This window comes from Pteropus alecto, unplaced genomic scaffold (genome assembly GCF_000325575.1).
Source record: "Pteropus alecto unplaced genomic scaffold, ASM32557v1 scaffold276, whole genome shotgun sequence".
NCBI lineage: Eukaryota > Metazoa > Chordata > Mammalia > Chiroptera > Pteropodidae > Pteropus > Pteropus alecto.
The window spans coordinates 4549710-4570989 of NW_006438074.1; the positions used below are offsets into that span (position 1 = coordinate 4549710).

The 21280-nt window shown below is 35.2% G+C and overlaps 1 protein-coding gene across 1 annotated transcript in view; it reads left to right on the forward strand.

The window, feature by feature from the left end:
• Positions 1-9908: 9908 nt before the first annotated feature.
• CCDC196 (coiled-coil domain containing 196) overlaps positions 9909-21280 on the forward strand; it is a 17087-nt gene continuing 5715 nt past the window's right edge. The window contains exons 1-8 of the mRNA XM_025049141.1: positions 9909-9958; positions 10066-10218; positions 11479-11575; positions 12296-12346; positions 16670-16747; positions 16951-17034; positions 17569-17628; positions 18008-18143. Of these exons, the coding sequence (XP_024904909.1) occupies positions 9909-9958; positions 10066-10218; positions 11479-11575; positions 12296-12346; positions 16670-16747; positions 16951-17034; positions 17569-17628; positions 18008-18143 (709 nt within the window). The remainder of the gene's footprint in view (positions 9959-10065; positions 10219-11478; positions 11576-12295; positions 12347-16669; positions 16748-16950; positions 17035-17568; positions 17629-18007; positions 18144-21280) is intronic.

The following is a 21280-nucleotide window of genomic DNA, read 5'->3' on the forward strand; positions in this document are numbered from 1 at the left end:
AGCCAAATACTTTAAACATTTCTGGAAATTTTATGAAAAATTTCAACTGTACCCAAAGATAAAGAGACTAGTATAATGAACTCCCCTTTAATATCACCAGAGTAAATATTTATCAAAATTTTCAACATCTCTATTTTTAATGTTATTGATATGCAGTATATATCTAATTGCTTTCCAGAAACATACCAATTTTTACTTTTACCAGCACTGTGAAGCTCCCACAGTACTATAGCCAGTATTGAGTATTTTCGATATCTAATTTTTGCTGGCTAATTTCGGTCAGCTATTTTAAACCTCAGTTGTCAGAATCTGGCATTATATTGTCTTATGAGTGCAGTCCAGATCCTTTGAGAAGTCATTTCATTCCATAATACAGTTTCTATTTTTCAAAATTGTTTACCTATCTTTAATTGAGCAAGGAGATCAGACTTCAATTGACAGTTCTTCAGCCTCTGGAGGATGAATGTGGTCAGCAGCTCCCTCCCTATGAGAGTAAACTTGGTGTACTTGGGCACCCCAAGCCCAACCGATCACCCCATTACTCATTGAGTCTTACTGTGAGTAATGATGATTGAAGGTTGTTGGCAGCTTTTAATCTCATTCTAACAGTTTCCATATGTCAGCCTTCTTCAAGTTCTGCATCTTTGCTGAATAGCTAAAATTCAGAATATGTAATTAAACATGGCTTATTGTGTGCATTATCAAAACTAGGTTGGTCTTTTTATAGAGAAATTGAATATCTCACTAGCTTAATATTTTTACTTAAGGCTAGGTGTTCACAAGCAAAGAATTATTATTATTATTATAGAAATACTTTAATGACTCTGTGGCATACTGGAAATATCGCTACAATAGAATAAGAGTCAAAGTGTAGACCTGACTCTGCTGTTAACTAGTTAGTAATGGTAGCTTAGTTTTAAAGTCACTCGAGATTTAATTTTGTTCTTAAATTTACTAAAATCCCTTCCGGTTCTAAAATTTCTCAACTTAAAAATGTCTTGACATAATTTATTATCCATTTGCTATTAAAAATACACTTTAAAATATGACAGGTAGCATAGAAGTTGTTATGACAGTATCTGTAGGACTTAAGTAAGTCACCCAGTGACATGCTGCTGATAAATGTTTAATAACAGGTTCTCTGGGGAAAAAGAGCCCTGATATGTATCATTGCCCTAGTTTCATAGTGTAAATACCCCCACCATAGATGATTTAAGGCTACCAACTTGAAGTCACTGAAAGTGGAATTGAGAAGAGATAGGCACAGTTGTCCCACAAGCCAGTGTGAGCTGGCTCTGGCATACCACTGGCCCTGTATTTATATGTTATTCCAGTAGAATGCATTAAGCTGCAAGTAATAGAAAATACAGCTATCAGTGGCTTAAACAATAAAGGCACTTGATTTTTTCATGTATCAAAAAATCTGGAAGCAGGTGGTTCAAAGTTTGTTTCAGCAGTCCCACTATGCCGGGGTAATTCTCTTGACCTTCCACCACATTATTGCAAAATGGCTATAGTACCTCCAAGCTTTCTGTCCTTGTAGGACAGTGTCCAAAGTAGGAGAAAGAAAGGTAGAAAGTAAACATACTTTTTCCTTGTTTCTTTTTCCTTTCTCCTTTTATTAGGAAAAAATTTCTCTAGAAACTCCAGAAGTCTTCCTCTTATGTTTCATTAGCCAGGAGTGAATCACATATCTATACTTAGGCTTATCTCTAGCAAAGAGGATCTGAATTTTCACAATTGGCTCAGACCAATTGTGATTCCAACCCTGGGACTGGACACAAGGAAGAAAAGAGGAAGTAGCATTGATATAGGCAAATGATGGTGTCTGCTACACCAAAAAGGTTTCAAGCTGAAAAATGCCAATGCTTTCATCTATCAATTTCAATTCAATTTAATGATCATTGAATCTGTTCAATGGGCGAGACAAAAAGAATGTATCTGTCTCTCTTTCATCATGATGGCATGTCCAAGAGTGGCCTTATAAAGACTTCCCAGAAAAGCCATTAAAACCCTTAACCTTTTTAAACTTTATGTTCTTAGGGCAGTATTATTTTTAAATGCCAATCTACTTTATAACCTAACTTCCAAAGTTTTGCTTAATTAACGTGAACCTCTCAAATTAAGCTTTGTGACCATTTAGACACAGGAGTAAATAATCCTTAATGAATTAAAAAATTTAGTTAGAGCCTAATTCAGGACATTTATTGTTATGATGTTACTATTAATATGCTTCATTTTATTTATTAGTACATGCTGCTTGGTTTATAGAGTAGTTTATAATACATGTACCCATGTAATAACACTTTATTTATTTAAAATGACTGTAGTTTGGAAATAATGTTTTATTTAATGCCTCATTTTATAACATGCGGAAATGTTACAGTGCGCTCAAACCAAAATTGGGAAAGAAGTCTGAGTTGGTAAATTAAGCAAATCTCTGAAAAAAAATTATTTGTACATGGAAAAGAGCATCTTATAAAGCCAGAAGATTCTCAACTTTGTCACCCAGGACAACACAGCCTTTAAAAATACAATCCTTGCTCATACTTTGTGTCTTTATATTTTCCTAATGATCATTTATACTCCTCTAATTATTTATTAGCAAGTGCAAATGAAAAAATATAATAAATGCTGCTATGCAGAAAAAAAGGCTTAGTAATATGAAAATGTTATCTCTTATTTTTAGTATTTGATCACTGAAGCAGTATAGTGACAGGGGTACATAATTTAGTATTTATTTTGGAGTGCCTAAAATCATACAAGGTTATTATTAAATTCTAAAAAATTACAGTAGAGGAATGCTTTAGGTTGTTCAGTTTTTTTCAGTTGAGGGAGCATATGAGCCCATGTGAACAGAATTAGAGAATCCTCTGCTCAGTTTAGACTACTGAGCCTACTTCTGATGATGGCTGGGAAAAATGACTAGATTGTCTAATTTAAGATGCATTATATACCCTTTACGAATTTTACATTTTATCTATATAATACTTTTTTAGGTCCTCCATAATGCCTAACAATAGATGTCAAAAAAAATCTGTTGTTTTAGATTTTTGATTTTTATTTTATTTTTTAAAATGTTACCTGTCATTCATTCTCTGACATACTGAATCTAAATCTACCGAATTAGGAAATGAGATCAAATTGACATTTTATATAATTTAAGTAAAACACTGCTTGAATTATCTGGATTTAAATGCCTTCTTTAAAAATAATCATTTCCATGCAAGAAAAAAGAAAACAAAAAAGAAAAACAGCACGAAAAAAAAATGGATTGATTTATTTTAAATTGAGGTTGCAAAATGACAGTCTGCAGGCCAAATGAAGCCCATAAATATGTTTGGTCCAGGCAGCATTTAAAAGTCAAGAGGTCACATAAAAATCCAGATTTCCATTTTCTCTTGAAAGTCATTAAAAATTGGCAGGAATGGGTCTGGATTTTCAGTGGGAGTGAGTGGTGGCTCCCATCCCCATATCCCACTGTAGACTAGTCCTCTGCTGCCCTCTGTCCCTGCACAGTCTCCACCATAGAATGAGCTCCACATTTACACTTAGCACCCATACCCCACCAGCTCCTCTCATTTAAGTCACCTATCCTCTTTATGGTTGTGCAGGTGTGTCCTGATAAGGAGACAAATGAGGGCTGCCCTTATCCATTCCCCTTGCCAGGTCTTGCACTTGAAGGGCTGTATAGCCAAGAGAGAACACCTTTTTCTAATTTACAAAAGGAGACCAGTGGCTAGCAGCCCTTGCATTTCCTGGTCTATGCCTGGAAAATTCTAGGAATAAGAATTTTATCTCATTTGTCTCATTTGACTTTGTAACCCTGAGGCTAGGCAGGTCTAGGACACATAATAGAGCTTTGTAAATATAGAACAAATAAATGATTTTTGAATACATATTTCTAGCTTCTATCCTCTGCCAAGCATTATTTTCAAAGACTCTCAAAAAAATGTAAGGTTTATTTGGAGGAATATTGGCACCTTCATAATCAGCAGCCTTTGGCATCTGGATCCCCTTTAAGGTGAATTCTGCGGACTTTGTATCTCCTTATTGACTGGTTATATTGCTCCATACTAAGAGATTCTACTTTTCTTACTAGCTATGTACTACAATTCCCTGATGGAACTGAAGCCTGAGCACCTAGCTAGGCCCCAAAGTCTATCTACTCTGTCCTATGCTCCATTTAACCAGTTATGCACCTGAAATCTCATTGTCTTACAGCTGAGTACACCCAAACTATAACGGTAAATTCCATCAATCCATTCACTACTTCCACAAGCAAAGCAAACTTCCTTTACAGATGTACACACACATACAAACAGAAAGAGAGAGAGAGAGAGAGAGGAATAAAACTAGAAAATGCTTTTGGTTCCAATTGATTGTATCCATATATTTTAAAAATATACACGAAGAGAATAATTTTTGCTAATTTTCTTATATTTCTCTAGAAAAGATTTGAGATGATTTATTAAAATAATAAAAAGTAAAAAAATTGTTTAAAAAATCAGGACCAAGAAAAATATTAAGTAGGTTAGAAGGTCATAAACAGGAGTTAGGACCTACATGTCCAAAGTCACAGAATTATCTCTGTGATTCCTAGCAAACTAAAAGAAAAGAAAAACAAAATTAGTCTACTGATTTAGCCCTAAATAAAAAGGCCAATATTCCCCCTAGAAAAGCAATATTTTCTTTAATACCAAATTCTGAAAGAAAAAATGATATGTGGTCACATGTGAACAGTGGTGGTGGCTGGGGAGAGTTGGTGATGGAATGATGTCTTAGATAATTTTCTTTACAAACACAGGAAGCTTTCATAAAATTTCTCAGGCTATCCCAAGTGAAAGGTGAAGGTGTGACACTAAATATGATTCAGAGGAGGCAGTTCCACAGATGGCCCAGAAAAAGAACAATTCAAGTAAGCAGCTTTCTGATGCTGCATGTTATCTGAGAAGAAATCTTGAAGTGGCATTTCTCAAAGGACAGTCCACACATCACACATCAAAATCACCAGGGAGTGCTCATTAAAACCGCACTTTCTCCAGATGTACAGAGTAGGGCTCTCTAGGGGATAAGCCTGGAAATCTGTAGCTTTTACAAGTTTTCAAAGGGATTCTGAAATCCATTGGAGTCAAGAACCACTGCTCCAAGGCAGTGGCCTTTAGACATTTTTTTTTTTTTTTTTTGCTTCCACATTCTAAAAAAATTTTGAAAAACTAGGTATCATTGCACATGTTTTTAGGTTGATATCAAACATTTCTTATTGTAAGTTTAAGTAGTTACCCAAAATAATTTCTGGTATATTTTAATATTGACATTTTCAAATAAATCTTTTATATCACTTTAAGATGTATACAATTAATCTTAGAAACTCGTAACCAATAAAATCTAAATACATGAACAAGCTATTCTATAGCAGTTAAATTTTTTACATTTTTCTCTTTTTTCCCCTTGAACTTGTTTTTCCATACCACTTCCCCCAACAGAATTTTATTCAAATGCAATGTATGTTATGCTTGGAAGTCATTTTTTTAATCACTCTATCATTGTTCTCTGCAAAATGTGTATGTACATTGAAATTTAATTTTTTTAGTGACCTTAAGTTTCTTAGTGTAAAATTCCTTCAGAATTTCATTAGCATTATAATTATTAGTAGTACACAATTGATAAAAACATATTTTCATAAATAATTTTTATGTATAACTAATTACTAATTACTTTGGAGATTCTTCTATTAATTCTTGATAGGTAAACTGTTTTTTCCCTATTTAGTTCATGTATTCATAGGTGCATATTACTAAGCACTAGAATAAATGGGCTTCAGCATCAATTTTATTCATATTTTTGTTCTACATACAATACTAATTGGAAAAAATTTTTACACAAATAGAAATAGAATTTTTTTGTTATAGCAGTGTCACTCAAATCTTTAAAATTATTCACAATTATAAGCTAAAACCCATATGATAATTTATCATCATCAAAAATTATCTTTTTAATACACTTAAGCTGACAATATGAGTAGGTCATCCTTCAATTTTTTTGGAATTGGAAACCACGTGACCTGCAAAAGAATTTGTAATCCAGTTATTAACAATTATTCACTCTCTTTAACCCCAAAACCAACATTTTGAATTGTGGTTAGTTTAATGCTCTGAAGGTTTCTTCACACCCCCAAAGCAAATCACTGCATTAAGTCAGTCATTGAAGAAAGAGTCCAGATGATTGAAAAGTATTCCATTTTAACAAGTGGAAAAAGGATGATTAAGAAAGGGGATATGGGAAAAGAGGCCAAGGGGCATTTTCAGGCAGACCCATTTTAGCAGAGTACTTGTGGAAATTGAAGATCGAGCAAAAGATTCCCTGAAAACTACCCTTGTTTCCATACTTCTTGAAAAATCTTTGTCAAAGGTCACATACTAAGTTTGAAGACCATTGTACACATTGAGACACATGCATTACTTTCATAAAGACTTCAACAATAACACAGAGAATTTAAGAGTCTCAAAATTTATCTCAATCTTCTTAACTATCTGGATTCATTCCAAATGTAGATTCAGCCTAGCTTGGTATAGCTATAGCAAGAGTTAAGGTGAAGCAGATGACAAAATGGTCATAATAAACAGTACAAGATGTGGGCGATCGTTAAGAGCCTACAAGTTTTATTATTATGATTTTGCCAGCACTTCTCACCTTATTTCAGTTAATGGAATTCTTATAACCTCCTCAAGGGTTGAACTGGCTCTAGATCAGAAAGGACCAGAAGGTTTTCATTCTGTAATTTTGCTGCCACAACCGGAGCTGGGGGGAAGGCAAAGATAGGAAAGTTTTTGCTCTCTCTTTCTCTCCCGCACGCACGCGCTTTAACATGAAAATAATTGCTTCTACTCTTGGAGACCTGGCTTAATTAGACTAATCTGATTTTATACTGGTAAAACTAACATTAAAGTTCTCTAATTATAGCGCAATCACGCTTTTTCTTAACAGATACTAAAATCAAATGCTATGATGTTAGATGAGGTCATTGTGAATAGCTTGTTATAAGGCCTATTTTAAAGTACCACATGAATTTCAGTGAATATTATGCAGTGACAAAGAGCAACAGAAAGTTTACTGCAGAAAAAATGAATTGCTACTACAATTAAACAGTGATGATGTTCCACAAGTTATTTTCTAATTATGTTCACTGACCATAGCCACCTGTTCTCCCACCCCAAACTCTTAAACTTAACCCTTTCCTGACTTGCCCTCCTAGCTACCCGCTTCTTCACTTTTAACCCTGCATAGCCTGAACATGATGATCAACCTTTTGATGGGTACTCTCACCAGCACTTAGCCCCCTTACCTCCTTAAACTTCTGCCTATCCATTTTGCCAAGTCGCAGCTCAGAGTCAAACCATCTGTTCTCTCTACTATTGCTTCTAGTTTGCCAAACACTGCCGGATAAATTGTGTAACTGCTGATTCATGCCATAACAAATCTGCAATTCTCAAACTCACCTTGACCCTTAGCACCACTTGGCAATCCTTGTACTCTTGCGTAGTTGGCTTCCTTTGCCACCGCTCAGGTGCTATTCCAAACCTCAAGTCATTACTCTTCCAAAGTTTCCTACCATGCTTCCTCAATTAACAGATGATCTAGCTTTCTATTTGAGGAAAAATAGTGTTCAACTTTCCTTCTTTCTACCATTAATGGTCATCTATAGCTTCACCCTCACTACCTGCATCCCAGAGATAAGGTATTATTAATATTCTCTTTTAATACTGGTTTTTGGTTTAAATCTCTTAAAGTCTGTATACATTATTACAAGGCAAATATTCTTTTTTTTTGTAAATTATATTCCAGATTAAAGAAATGGGCATTGGAATGTTGGGAAATAAAAGGAGCTGATTGGCTATAGCAAAGAGCACATCAGAATAGCAAGTGTTCTTCCACTTTCAATTCTCACAAGCAAGGACAGAAAGGAAGGTGAGTTGGGATGTTGCCTGCCCATTAAATGTTTTAAAATTCTAACATAATTCTGCCAACCAAATGTCACAACATGAAATTTAAACAGGTCATGCTTTAGTGATCAATGCCGTTTTTGTCCTCTACTATTTGCTACCACCTGCCACATCTGCAGTCTAAAGAGATACTACTAATAATTAATTGACATAGTTCCTTCTTTTAACAGTGTGGAGTTGGCTCACCCTCATTCAATCAAAACTTTTCATGGGAGCTCCTAGAGCAACCAATCTAAATTATATTATGCTTTACTTGATACAATCGTTTTAATTTAATGTCATATTACACTAACTATCATACAAAGCTTACAAGTGACACATATATACTTTAGAAAAAGTAGTTTGAGAGACTGCCTAAAGAGAAGTTTTGACGTAGAAGATACTTAAGAGAGAGAGTATCATATCTAGCCAGGGGAAGATCCAGGTTTTGTGGAACCCTGAAGTGCATATAATTTGGGGGTGGGATTCTCTCTTTCCAAAAAAATAACAAAAACTTATGAATATAAAATGAAGTAGAGGGCCTTTGGAAGAAGAGGTCTGTGAAAATGAGGGACTCTAAAGCTTAAGCTTCATTAGCTTCATATAAATCAGCTTTTTTTGTATTTGACTGCTTACTTAAGGCATTAAACAATCTCCGAACCCAAACCAACCAAAACTGCACTAAAATGTAAACATCTGACATGAGCCAGAAATGTGATATATTACATTTCACTCTCACAATAACCCTTTTTATTTACCAGTTTCAATTTTACAAAAGTAGGAACTCAGAGAATTTAGTAACTTAAAGCTCACGGCTCACAGTGAAGCTGAGATTCAAACCAAGATCTGACAAACTAAGTCTTGTGTTATTTCCACTGCAGTAATCTGCTTTTAAGGTTTCCAAAAGAAAGAGTTTAAGTTACTTTGGAGAATGCCCCTAGAAAAGGCCTGGAAATGATCAGTTAATACCGGAAATTGGCATGACTTAATTGACATTTGAGAACATCACTAAAAATACTGCCCTAAAATTATGTTTAAAAGGCATGAAGAAACGAATGTATAATTCTTTGGGTTATCTTCTGCTCACTAAGTGACATAGATGAAGGCAGGAGATCTTAGAGTCTAGGAGAAATGTGGTTCTAATGAGAGAAAAATGAAGGCAGAATCAGAATCTGGAGGCAAGTCTAGAATTACAGACTCTCAGAAAAGAGCCTGGCTGTGGAAGGACATACTGACAATATAGATCTTTCACAAATTATATCCTCTTACTACATGTCCAATATTATTCTGCCTTGCCATTGAGATATGTCAAGTTTTAACAATAGAAAAATAATGACAATTTGCACATACATACTGTTACTCAACATTATATCTATACCTTGTATTTGCCAGTTTGGCCTCTATTTTTTTTTTTTTTAATGTCTCTTAGAGGTATCCCTTCCTCCTCCTGAGACACCCAGAGGGTAGATGCTTTGTTTTTTTCTTTTCTTCACTCACAGAACCCAACACTGTGTCCATGAAGGTTACTTGCCATGGCAGATGGTGTTGATGAGTTATTTTTGACATGCCATCATTTTCTAACACAATAGGAATTCCATAAGGTATATGTGTTGTGATTTTATCCTATTCAATCAAAGACTTAAGAATAAAATCTTTAGCATCGGCTAAAGCTAAAGCAAGAACTTATCAGATGTAGTTAATAGTATTCTTAGTCAACAAACTGTCATTGATGTTGGAGTAACTTAAAAACCTGTTGATTCTGTGGTCTTAGGGCCATTGTGACCTCAAGCTGTAGCTAAAACCAGTCCAACGCAGCAGGAGTTTCAAGAACAGCAGCACAAAAATGATGACTTAACTGAATGGAACAAGAAGGCACATATTTTCAAGAAAACCTCTTTATTCTTAGAGTAAAAGTTTCCCTTCAAGATGGCGAGTAGTTCAGACTCTCCAGGTTCTTATGTGCCCTCAAAAACAAGGTGAGTCTTTGACAAAAGATGCCAAGTGGTAACTATCCAGGAGGGACAAGAGGGTCTCTATTATTAACCCAGACTAAAGGAATATATTATGGTGTCTCTTCCCACAGAAGTTCTAAAATAGATGACAACTACTTGAAGGAATTGAATGAGGACTTAAAACTAAGGAAGCAAGAACTACTAGAGATGCTAAAACCTATTGCAGATAAGAACAACCTCTTATTCCAGAAGTTAATGTCTAACTTGGAGGAAAAACAAAGAAGGTAAGGGCTCCCTACTCAGGATTTCCTAAAAGGTGAAGGGCTGGAAAACTTTAATCCATAGGAATAACAATTATTACTTACATTCTTTAAAAAAGGTTTAGACATTCAGCTATAGTAGGTAAAGAATTTGTAACTACAAAATCAAAGTGGCAAGGAATCCTTTATTTTCTTTTAGTAAAATTAAGTATGACTCAGCCCTTATCTCACGGGGCTATAGTTATTACTTTTTCCCTGGGGTATCCACCCAAGAAACAGATTAAGAGCCTTTAATATTGTCAGCTATCATGGTCACACTAATAGCTCCTTATTTGTTTGTGAAATCACTTTAAGATAGATAATTTTGCTCTTCCCATGCTAAGCAATGGAATAGCAATCTTTTCTGAGCCTAGGGTCTGGTTTCTTTAAATATACTAGGCAACTGAGGTCTTAACCCTTCACTAGGATACTCACTGTTCTTGGGACTCAACAACATTTTCCTTTCTGGTCTCAGGCAATCTCATCTTAATCTGTCTCCTTTCATTCTCTACCCTAGTATAAGCATCTCAGGAAGCTCAGATTTTTGGAAAACAAATGGGAGGCAGAAAGTTGTGGTCAAGCAAACCCAGAAATTCAAACTATTCTCAGGGCAAGAGAACACAAAGTCTTGCTCTTTTGCTTACAATTGTAGAGGAAAAAGTACAATGAACATAAACATTAATACCTTTAAAAGATATCCTTTCTCATAATCAAAGATTTACTATTTATTCAGACTTTGTTAGAAACTTCTTGATGGCTTGATTCTCTGGGGGCTATCATAAGGATATAAGTAGTTTCTCAAACTAACTCAAATGTCTTTATATGGAGAAGCAAGGTGGGAGAGATGAACAGAGATAGAGTAGGGAATAATTCTGGGATTTATCCTGAAGACAATAGGTTCTTTGACCTCCTTTTTCACAGGAACAAAAGCGCCCCCTTTCTAGCCCAAAATTTATACACCAAAACATTCTTCTGAAGGGGTAGAGAGGAGTCTCAATGGCTGTTGGAGACCTAAGTTTTGAGCATTATAGACCACAGAATTCATTACAGAGCACAAAGCTAGGGGAAATGTCAGTGAGGAATGGAGTCATCCTATAGAGACCTTCTATGTCCAGGAGGACTTTCATAAATCCTATGATTTCAGCCCCCATCTCTCTCCCATGGTGGAGTACTTTCTAACCGGTTGTAAAATATTAATATTACTCTTCAGGAAATATTACATTTTATGATGTCTTTCCCTTCTAGTCTGCAGATCATGAGGCAGATCATGGCAGGAAAGGGGAGTGAAGAACCTTCAGTCATGGAGCTCATTAAGGAAGCAGAGGAGATGAAGCAGAATCTGGTAAGAGTTGGTGAACATTCCAGGGAAAGGCCTCCTGAACAGGGATCAATTCCATTGCTGTCATCAGATGTGGAAGAAAAGACAGAGTATTCATCTCTAGTATCTGATGCTCCAACACTGATATCTCCTTGATCTAGAAAGTCCAGGATGATCCAAAAGGAATCAGAGGAAACATTGGGAAGAACAAGGACTAGCTAGCAAAAATTCTATTTCTTGATTTTTTAAAAAACTTTTCTAGGGGTTAATGAGTACAAGCATATTAACCCTTCGCACTTCAGAAGGAATGGAAAATACCTAGCAAAGAAAAAGAAAAGAAATCGTTTTCTCTGAAAGATTCTTGTAAGATTTTTAAAAATCAATAGTGTGAAGGATCTTAAAAGCTAAAAATAGTGGTCGAAGCTGCAGAGAAAGTGCCACATAATCAGAATGCTTTAAGTATTATAAGTATGAGGAACTCATTTCTATTGATATCCTACGGTTACCATAATTAGTTATTCAAAATTGTTATTATTTTTTATCATCATCATCATCATCATCATTATCATCAAACTTATCTCTCCTGTTCCTGGATTTTGGGCTAGCTCCATTTATTGCTTTCCTCTGTGTAAACTATGTCCTTGTGCCCCCTTCCCCTATTACTTAGTCATTTCTTCCAATTTCACTTTAATGACTGAACAAACATATGTTTCTGTTTGTTTGGTTTTTCTCCCCCTCCAACAGGAAAGGAAAAACAAGATGCTTCGGAAGGAAATGGAGATGCTATGGAACAAGGTGTGCCTCTAAGGATCTCTTGAGAGTATTGTTTTACAGACCACAATGCAAAGAACTTCTCTTTCCTCTGGTCTCCAATCTTATTTTCTCAAGTCCCTGCTTCCACTCACACCTCATTCCAATCCATTCTTTGCAAAGCAGCCAAAGTAATATTTTTTTAAATAATCAAAACATATCACTCTTCTTAAGAAAATCCTTTATAGCCACTCCTTAATATGGCATGATCTGGCTCTTGCTTACCTCTCTGTTCTCCTTTCATAGAAGTCCTTCCCTCCCACACTGACCTCCTTGTGGTTTTTTAAACGTGCCAAGACTTTTCTTATCTCAAGTCTTTTGTTCTTACTTTAGCCTCACTGGCCTGTAATGGTATTTTCTATTCACTTCCTTCAAGTTTCTGCTTAAATGTCACCTCCTCAGGGAGGGCCTCCTTATTCACTCTATCTAAAACAGGGCAACCCCTCTCCTACTTTTATACAACCCTGTTCAAGTCCTCCATAGCATTTTTTATAATATAAGCTTATTATTATTTTAATTTTATTATTATTTTATTTGTTTCTTGTCTCCTTGCTCTACTTTGAAGTATGAGCTCCTCTAGTATCTTGATTGTCTTGTTCATCTTTAAATCCCTAGCACATAGCAAAATGCTTGGAAGATAGTAGACAATAAATGTAAGTTGAATAAATGAATGAATATATATCTAATTCTAATTCCCCTATGATTTTGCAACAATATTAAGATAACAATAGTAGGCCCTTTTGAACTGGAAAATCTAAATATACCAATCAACAGTAAGGAAATCGAAACAATCATCAAAAATCTCCCAAAAAGTAAAAGTCCAGGACCAGATGGCTTCACTAGTGAATTCTCTCAAACATTCAAAGATGATTTAATACCTGTCCTCCTCAAACTCCTCCAAAAAATCAAAAAATCAATACTTCCTAACTCATTTTACAAGGCCAACATTTCCCTGACACCAAAACCTGGTAAAGATAACAGAAAAAAAAAAAAAAAAAAACTACAGACCAATATCTCTCCAAAAAAATGCAAAAAATCTAAAAAAAAAAAAAAAAAAATGCCAGCAAATCAAATAGAAGAATCCATCTAAAAGATTATACATCATGATCAAGTGGGGTTCACACCAGGGGCATGAGGATGATTCGACATATGCAAATCAATCAATGTGATACATCACATAAACAAAATAAAGGATAAAGATCATATGATCATATCTATAGTGGCAGAAAAGCATTTGACAAGATACAGCAACCATTTATGATTAAAACACTCAATAAAATGGGTAGAGAAGGAAAGTATCTTAACATAATAAAGGCCATATATGACAGACTCTCAGCTAATATCATACTTAATGGTGAATAACTGAAAGATTTTCCTCTAAGATCAGGAACAAGACAAAGATGCCCATTTTTACCACTCTTATTCAATGTAGTGCTGGCAGTTCTAGCCAGGGCCATCAGGCAAGGGAAAGAAATAAAAGGTATCCAAATTAGGAATGAAGAAGTCAAATTGTCACTTTTTATAGATGACATGATTCTCTAAAGACTCCACCAAAAAAAACTATTAGAAACAATAGAAAAATACAGTAAAGTTGCAAGATACAAGATCAATGTATAAATATACATTGCGTCTCCATACACTGACAATGAAATTTCAGAAAAACAGATGAAAAAACAATTCCTTTTGCAAATGCAACAAAAAGAATAAAATACCTAGAATAAACTTAACAAAGCATATGAAGGACCTATACACTAACACTATAAGACATTATTAAAAGAAATTGAGGAAGACACAAAGAAATGGAAAGATATTCCATGTTCAAGGATTGGAAGGATCAACATAGTTAAAATGGCCATAATACCGAAAGCAATAAGTAGAATTAATGCAGAACACCAGTGGCATTTTTTAAAGAAATAGAACAAAAAATCATCAGATTCTTATGCAATCACAAAAGACCACGAATAGCCAAAGCAATCCTGAAAGGAAAGAACAAGGCCAGAGGTATCACACTGCCTGACTTCAAATTATACTACAAAGAGACAATAATTAATACAGCATGATATTGTCAGGAAAACAGACACACAGACCAAGGAAAAGAATTGAGAGCCCAGAAATAAACCCACATACATATGGGCAAATAATTAATGATGAAGGAGCCAAAAACATACAATGAAGGTAGGAAAAAAGCCTCTTTAATAAATGATGCTGGGAAAATTGAAAAGCCACACACAAAAGAATGAAATGACTGCTGTCACCATACATCAAAATTAACTCAAAACAAATAAAGGACCTGAATCTAAGACCTGAAACAATAAATTATATAGAAGAAAACATAGGTACTAAACTCATGGACTTTGGATTTAGAGAGGATTTTATGAATTTGACCTCAAAATCAAGGGAAGTAAAAGCAAAAATAAAAGAATGGTACTACAGCAAACTAAAAAGCTTTCCCACAGCAAAAGAAACCATCAACAAAACAAAGAGGCAACCAACTGAATGGAAGACGTTTGCGAACAATGCCTCCGTTAAGAGGCTAATATCCAAAATATATAAAGAACTCATACAACTCAACAATAAAAAAACAAACAATGCAGTTAAAAAATGGGCAGAGGACCTGAACAGACACTTCTCCCAAGAAGACATACAAACGGCCAACAGATATATGAAAAGATGCTCAACTTCACTAGCTATTAGGGAAATATAAATCAAAACCACAATGAGATACCAGCTCATCAAGAGAAGTAATAAATGCTGGAGAGGCTGCAGGGGAAAGGAACTTTCATACATTTCTGGTGGGAGTGGAAATTGTTATAACCAATATAGAAAATAGTATGGAGGTTCCTAAAAAAATTAAGAATAGAATTACCGTATGACCCAGCAATCCTTCTTCAGGGTATCTATCCCCGAAATTTGAAAATATTTATCCATAAAGATATATGCACCTTGATGTTCACTGAAACATTATTCACAGTGGCCAAGACATGGAAATAACCAAAGTGTCCTTCAATAGATGACTTGATAAAAAAGATGTGGTACATTTATACAATGAAATATTACTCAGCCATAAGAAAAGATGAAATACTACCATTTGTGACAACATGGATCTTGAGATAACCATGCTAAGTGAAATAAGTCAGAAAAAGTTGAGAACTGTATGATTTCACTCATATGTAAGATATAAAACTGAAAGCAACAAGTAAACAAGACAAACAAAAACTCATACACAGAGACAACACTTTAGTGGTTACCAGAGGGAAAGGTGGTGGGGTTGGGGGGAGGTGGATAAGGATAAAGGGGTTTAAATATATGGTGACAGAAGATTTGACTTTGGGTGGTGAACACACAATGCAATATACAGATGATGTATTATTGAACTGTATATTTGAAACCTATATAATTTTATTAACCAATGTCACCGCAATAAATGTAATTAAAAAATAATAAGCCCTTTTGCTGGGAAACCAAGAGAGGGAGGAAATTCCTCTGTGGACTGTCATTGGGATCTGAATGCTTTTTCACAGACTATGAGACTAGAAGAACAGATTGTGTCTTGTGATAAAAACAGGTCTGTGGTGTGATCTCCGACTGCATTTTCATCTCACCTTTCCACAAATAATCAGGATACCATTAAGCCCTGCATCTTATACTGAGATCTCCTCCCAGTTCTCAGTGGCAGCTACAAATCAGTTTTATGAATTGTCAGAAGTGTTAGTTCCTAAGTTCTTGTATACTTATGATAGAAAATGTGCCAGTACAATTCCTTTATTCAAATCCAGCTTTTTCAGAGCTCTCAAAAACTTTTTATAAGGGATGTCCATATGCCTTAGCCTACCCATATTTTTAGTTAGTGAGAAATGGAGTGAGGAGAGCAGCATGCTGAGTGGTTAAGAATACAGGCTTCATAGTCTGGGAGATCCAGTTCAAATTCCAGCTTTGTACCTCACTAGCTGTGTGACCCCAAACAAATGTCTTAGCCTCTCTGAGTCTGTTTTCTCATTTATAAAATGGAAATAAAAATAGTCCTTTGAGGATTAAGTGAAAATGTGATATCGTAGAGTAATGTAAGTAAGTAGCTTGTAGTAATGATTGGCATATGATTTAATGGTTTTTATTATTATAAGGTACATTCAAGGGACCAAATGGAAGGGCTTGTTCCATTCCGAACCCCCTTTGGTAGTTCACTTTTTATACTGGGGCCTGAGAGCTTGCTGACTGGCAGAAACCAAAAGCCTTGACCCATATTGGCTTTCTACTTTCCCTTGCTAATTTCCCACTAATTTAAAGCTTTGTCAAAATCTCTCTCTACAGACATTCAACACAGAAGAACTCAGTGATCAACAAAAAGCACCGCAGATAAAAAACAAAGCAAACTTGCAGGATGGAAAGGCAAGTAGACTGCATGGGTACTTGCAATTTAAAGGTCGTTGATGCCGCACAACTGGAAACAGCCTGTTGACAATCAGGGTTATTTTGGGTAGGCACATAGGTAGGACCTGGGCCTTCAGAGTATATTGGATTTACTGTCTGCTGAGACATTGCACTTCTTTCCTGGGGCCTCCTATTCTTTTAGCTCTCTTCTCTCATCCCAGGCTCCCAAAACCCCCTCACCACCTAGGAAGATCAAGAATGAATCGGAGACATCATGTGCAGAGAAAGTGAAGGAGTTAAGAAAGGTAGTACAACCTTTCTGAATGGTAGTGGCTTTTAGAGCTGATAGATTAGATATCTTTAATGTAGCATTAATCTGCTTAAACTATAGTGTGTTCTTGAATGGGTGCGAAATTTTACAGATCTGGTTCCCTTGGGATATTATATTTGAGTCAGAGTGACACTGCAAGTTTCTGGGAAATCTTGTTATCTAGGGCAAAGTGGAAGAAGCTGTACCAACAATGACAACTTTGCAATAGCTATGTGATATCAAAACACTTGTTAATTTGTTTTTGAACATTTATTTAGAGGTAATTATGCTTGTATCTAATCTTCTTGCAGCCAATTTATTCATAGAAAATTATCCTATTCATTTAGTTTTTAACTTTCGGAGAGTGGATTGTACAGGTGAGGCCAATTAAAAGGACTATGAAGTCGAAACCAATTTATTAGTGAATCTATGACACCACAATTTTGCTATAAAGTCTTTGTGGCATATTTAGAAAACTGATTTCTGATCTCAATTTACTTTGTCACCCAGAGGCTCTTTCTTCCACCAGGAAAAGCAACAGAGGAAAATAGAATGGGTGAGGTATCAGGAACAAGCCAACATCCTTCAGGTACTAAGGTCTTCCAGGCTAGACTTGGGGTACAGTTTCATTCATACAATATAAAGTTCCATAATGTGAAGCCCAGTCTCTTCATTTAGATTTCCAATTGCCCTGCTAAAAGAAATGTTTACTGGGGAGATGGCTGGAGAGACCTATCTCTGGCTTCACTTTGAGTAACTTGGGGGTAAATAGCATTTTTTTCCCCCTGTGATCTTGATTTTATTCTATCTGAAATGTGAAAAAAAAATCACAAATACTTTCTGTTCAACTTTTAAAGACTAAACATGATGGGATCATTTTTAAACTTTTGAGTAAAAAGGATTCAGGTAACAGTGGATTCAGAGAAGCCAAGAGTATATGAGTAGTTTTGAAAAATGTTCTCTTATAGAGTGACTTTAATGGAAAAGTTATTGAGCTGAGAATTGAAGCCTTGAAGAACTACCAGAAGGCCAATGACCTGAAATTATCACTGTACTTACAGCACAATTGTGAGCAAGCAGTTTTTAATCTTCCTGGGTCCCAAGGTAGGTAGTGTTTCATAGGTACACAGTTTGAGGTTTTGGTTTGTTTTGTTTTACATTAAAAATCCCATTACACCTAAAGTGATCAACACAATATCTGGTACACAGTAAGTTAAATGTTAGTAGTGTTATAATAATTTTATTACTATCATTATTATTACTCAGAAGCTCTCATACCAAGGAAAGGATTCCTCTGGAGGAAATGAAATTTTCATTTATAAAGACTAAGTAATATATCATGTACTTAGCATATGTAGTTGATACATAGTTGGCACTTGATAAAATATTAGTTTCCTCCCTACCCTCTCCCTTTTCCTAGGAATTAGAGTAGTTTGATCTTGTTGGAATTAGACTCTGCTACTTCAAAACAGAAGATCAAGGAGATAGACATCTGACAATGGTTGTGAGTTTCACCAATCAAGATAGTTCCTCTGGGACTTTCAGCATTTTCCCCCAAAAGACAATTTTTAAAGACATACAATAATTTTATTATTTTTTAAATTTTATTTTAAATTTAAAAGTTAGATACTTATACAATCCATGAAGTGATCCCCCCCAATTACCCTAGCACCTATCTGGTACTACACACAACCATTACAATAATATTGACTATATGCTCTATGCTGTACTCCAAATCCCCATGACTGCTTTGTAACTAGCAATTTGTACTTCTTTATCTCTTCACCTTTTTCACCCAGCCCTCCAATCCTCCTCCCTTCTGGCAATCACCAGTTTGTTCTCTGCATCAGTGAGTCTGTTTTCATTTAGTTTGTTCGTTTCTTTTGTTCCTTAGATTCTGCATATAAGAGAAATCATATGGTATTTATCTTTCTCTGTCTGACTTATTTCACTCAGCATAATACCCTCTAGGTCCATCCATGTCATTGCAAATGGTAAGATTTCACCTTTTTAATAGCTGAGTAATATTCCATTGTATATGTGTGCTATAACTTTATCCAATCATCTATTGATGGGCACTTAGGTTGCTTCTATATCTTGGCTATCGTGAACAGTGCTGCCATGAACATAGAGGTGCATAGATCTTTAGGAACTAGTGTTTTGGTTTCCTTTGGATAAATACCCAGAAGTGCACTTGCTGGGTCAAAAGGTAGCTCTATTTTTAATTTTCGAGAAACTTCCAGACTGTTTTCCAGTGTAGCTGTACCAATTTGCAATCCCACCAACAGTGTACCAGGGTTCTCTTTTCTCTACATCCTCTCTAACATTTGTTGTTTTTTGATTTATTTATGATAGCCGATCTGACAGATGTGAGGTGTTATCTCATTGTGGTTTTAATTTGCATTTCTCTGATGATTAGTGACTTTGAGCATCCTTTCATATGTCTATTGGCCATCTGTATCTCCTCATTGGAAAAATATCTATTCGAGTCTTCTGCCCATTTTTTAATTGGATTTTTTGTTGTTGTTGAGTTGTATGAGTTGCAAGAGTTTTACAAATTTTGGATATTAACCCCTTGTCAGATGTATCACAGGCAAATATCTTCTCCCATTCATAGATTGTTTTTTGTTTTGTTGATGGGTTCTTTTGCTGGGCAAAACCTTTTTAGTTTGATGTAGTCCTATTTGTTTATTTTTTTGTTTCCCTTGTCTGAGGAGATATATCAGAAAAAACTTACTAATAGAAATATCGGAGAATTTACTGCCTATGTTTTCTTCTAGAAGTTTTATGGTTTTAGGTCTTACATTTAAGTATTTAATCCATTTTGAGTTTATTCTTGTATATTGTGTAAGAATGTGGTCCAGTTTCATTTTTTTTTTTTGCATGTACCTGTCAAGTTTTCCCAACACCATCTGTTGAAGAGATTGTCTTTACCCCATTGTATATTCTTGTCTCCTTTGTCATACATTAAATGACCACATAGGCATGGATTTATTTCTGGGCTCTCTATGCTGTTCCATTGATCTATGTGTCTGTTTTTGTGCCGGTATCATGCTGTTTTGATTACTATAGCCTTGTAAGAATTTATGGCATCATGAGAGGGAATTATATAGTTTACCATAAAAAAAAAAATAGAACAAAGGAATGGCTTCTGAAGGGTAGGAGCAAAGGTTCTTAAATTTTCAGGGATCTATGCATCTGAACTGAGTTTAAAAAAAACAGACATGCAATGAGAAATCATGGCTAAGGGATGACAGTATTTTATCAGTATGCGTATCTCTAATTTCTTCTCACTCTTATTCCACGAAGAGATTGAACAGCTTATAAAATCACACACAGCATATAGGATTAAATAAATAGATGAATAAATCAAGGCAAAGGGAAAATAATTTGAAGCCAGGTAAATACATGAAAATGTATAATGGAAGTACTATATCGTTGGTAGAGGTAGGCTTCATACTTGGTTTTGAATTTCCCTGAAAAAGAAACATGGATTTACGATGTTTCAAAATAACAGTAACCAATTGCTCAAGAGAAACATAGCTTTCATTGGTACTGAGATGAGAGAGGAATTTCTTTTCCAGGTCCTTATCATGGGGACAGGACACTCGATGTGTGTTATAGTAGCTAATGTCCTCAACAATATTCCTAAAATAAATTCAGAATCTAAATTTCCTAGGCTGTTTCTTAGCTGTTCCTTGGCACAATTTGATAAATTATTAATCTGAAATTTTAAAAAAGTGATCAGTCACTTAAGATTATTCGGTCCAGGTACATAGCACTCTGTTGGTTTAACTTGATCCATATGTAAAATTTAGGAAATCTAGAAGACTGAATGTACTACCTATCCTTCAGCCAGTGCCCCATTCATGTTTTTCTTTTAACTTTTGTTTTGATAAGAATTAGACCACAGAAAGCTTGAGGTTTTTTTCTCCAATAAGAACCTGGACTATAACCAGAGCAATATAAAGTCATTAAGATACAAATGAAAAAGATAGAGGAGAGGAGGGTTATGAGGAGGAAAGATCTTTGTTTTATTTCATTTAAAATTAGCTGAAGTTCATCTTGAGAGATCTAAAGAATAAGAAGTCAATATTCTTCTAGTTTCAAATTCAAATCAAGACAAGATTAGTAAATAGTGAAGGATTCCATTTCACTTTAGATTTCTTTCCTTCCTTTCCTTCCTTCCTTTCCTTCCTTCCTTCCTTCCTTCCTTCCTTCCTTCCTTCCTTCCTTCCTTC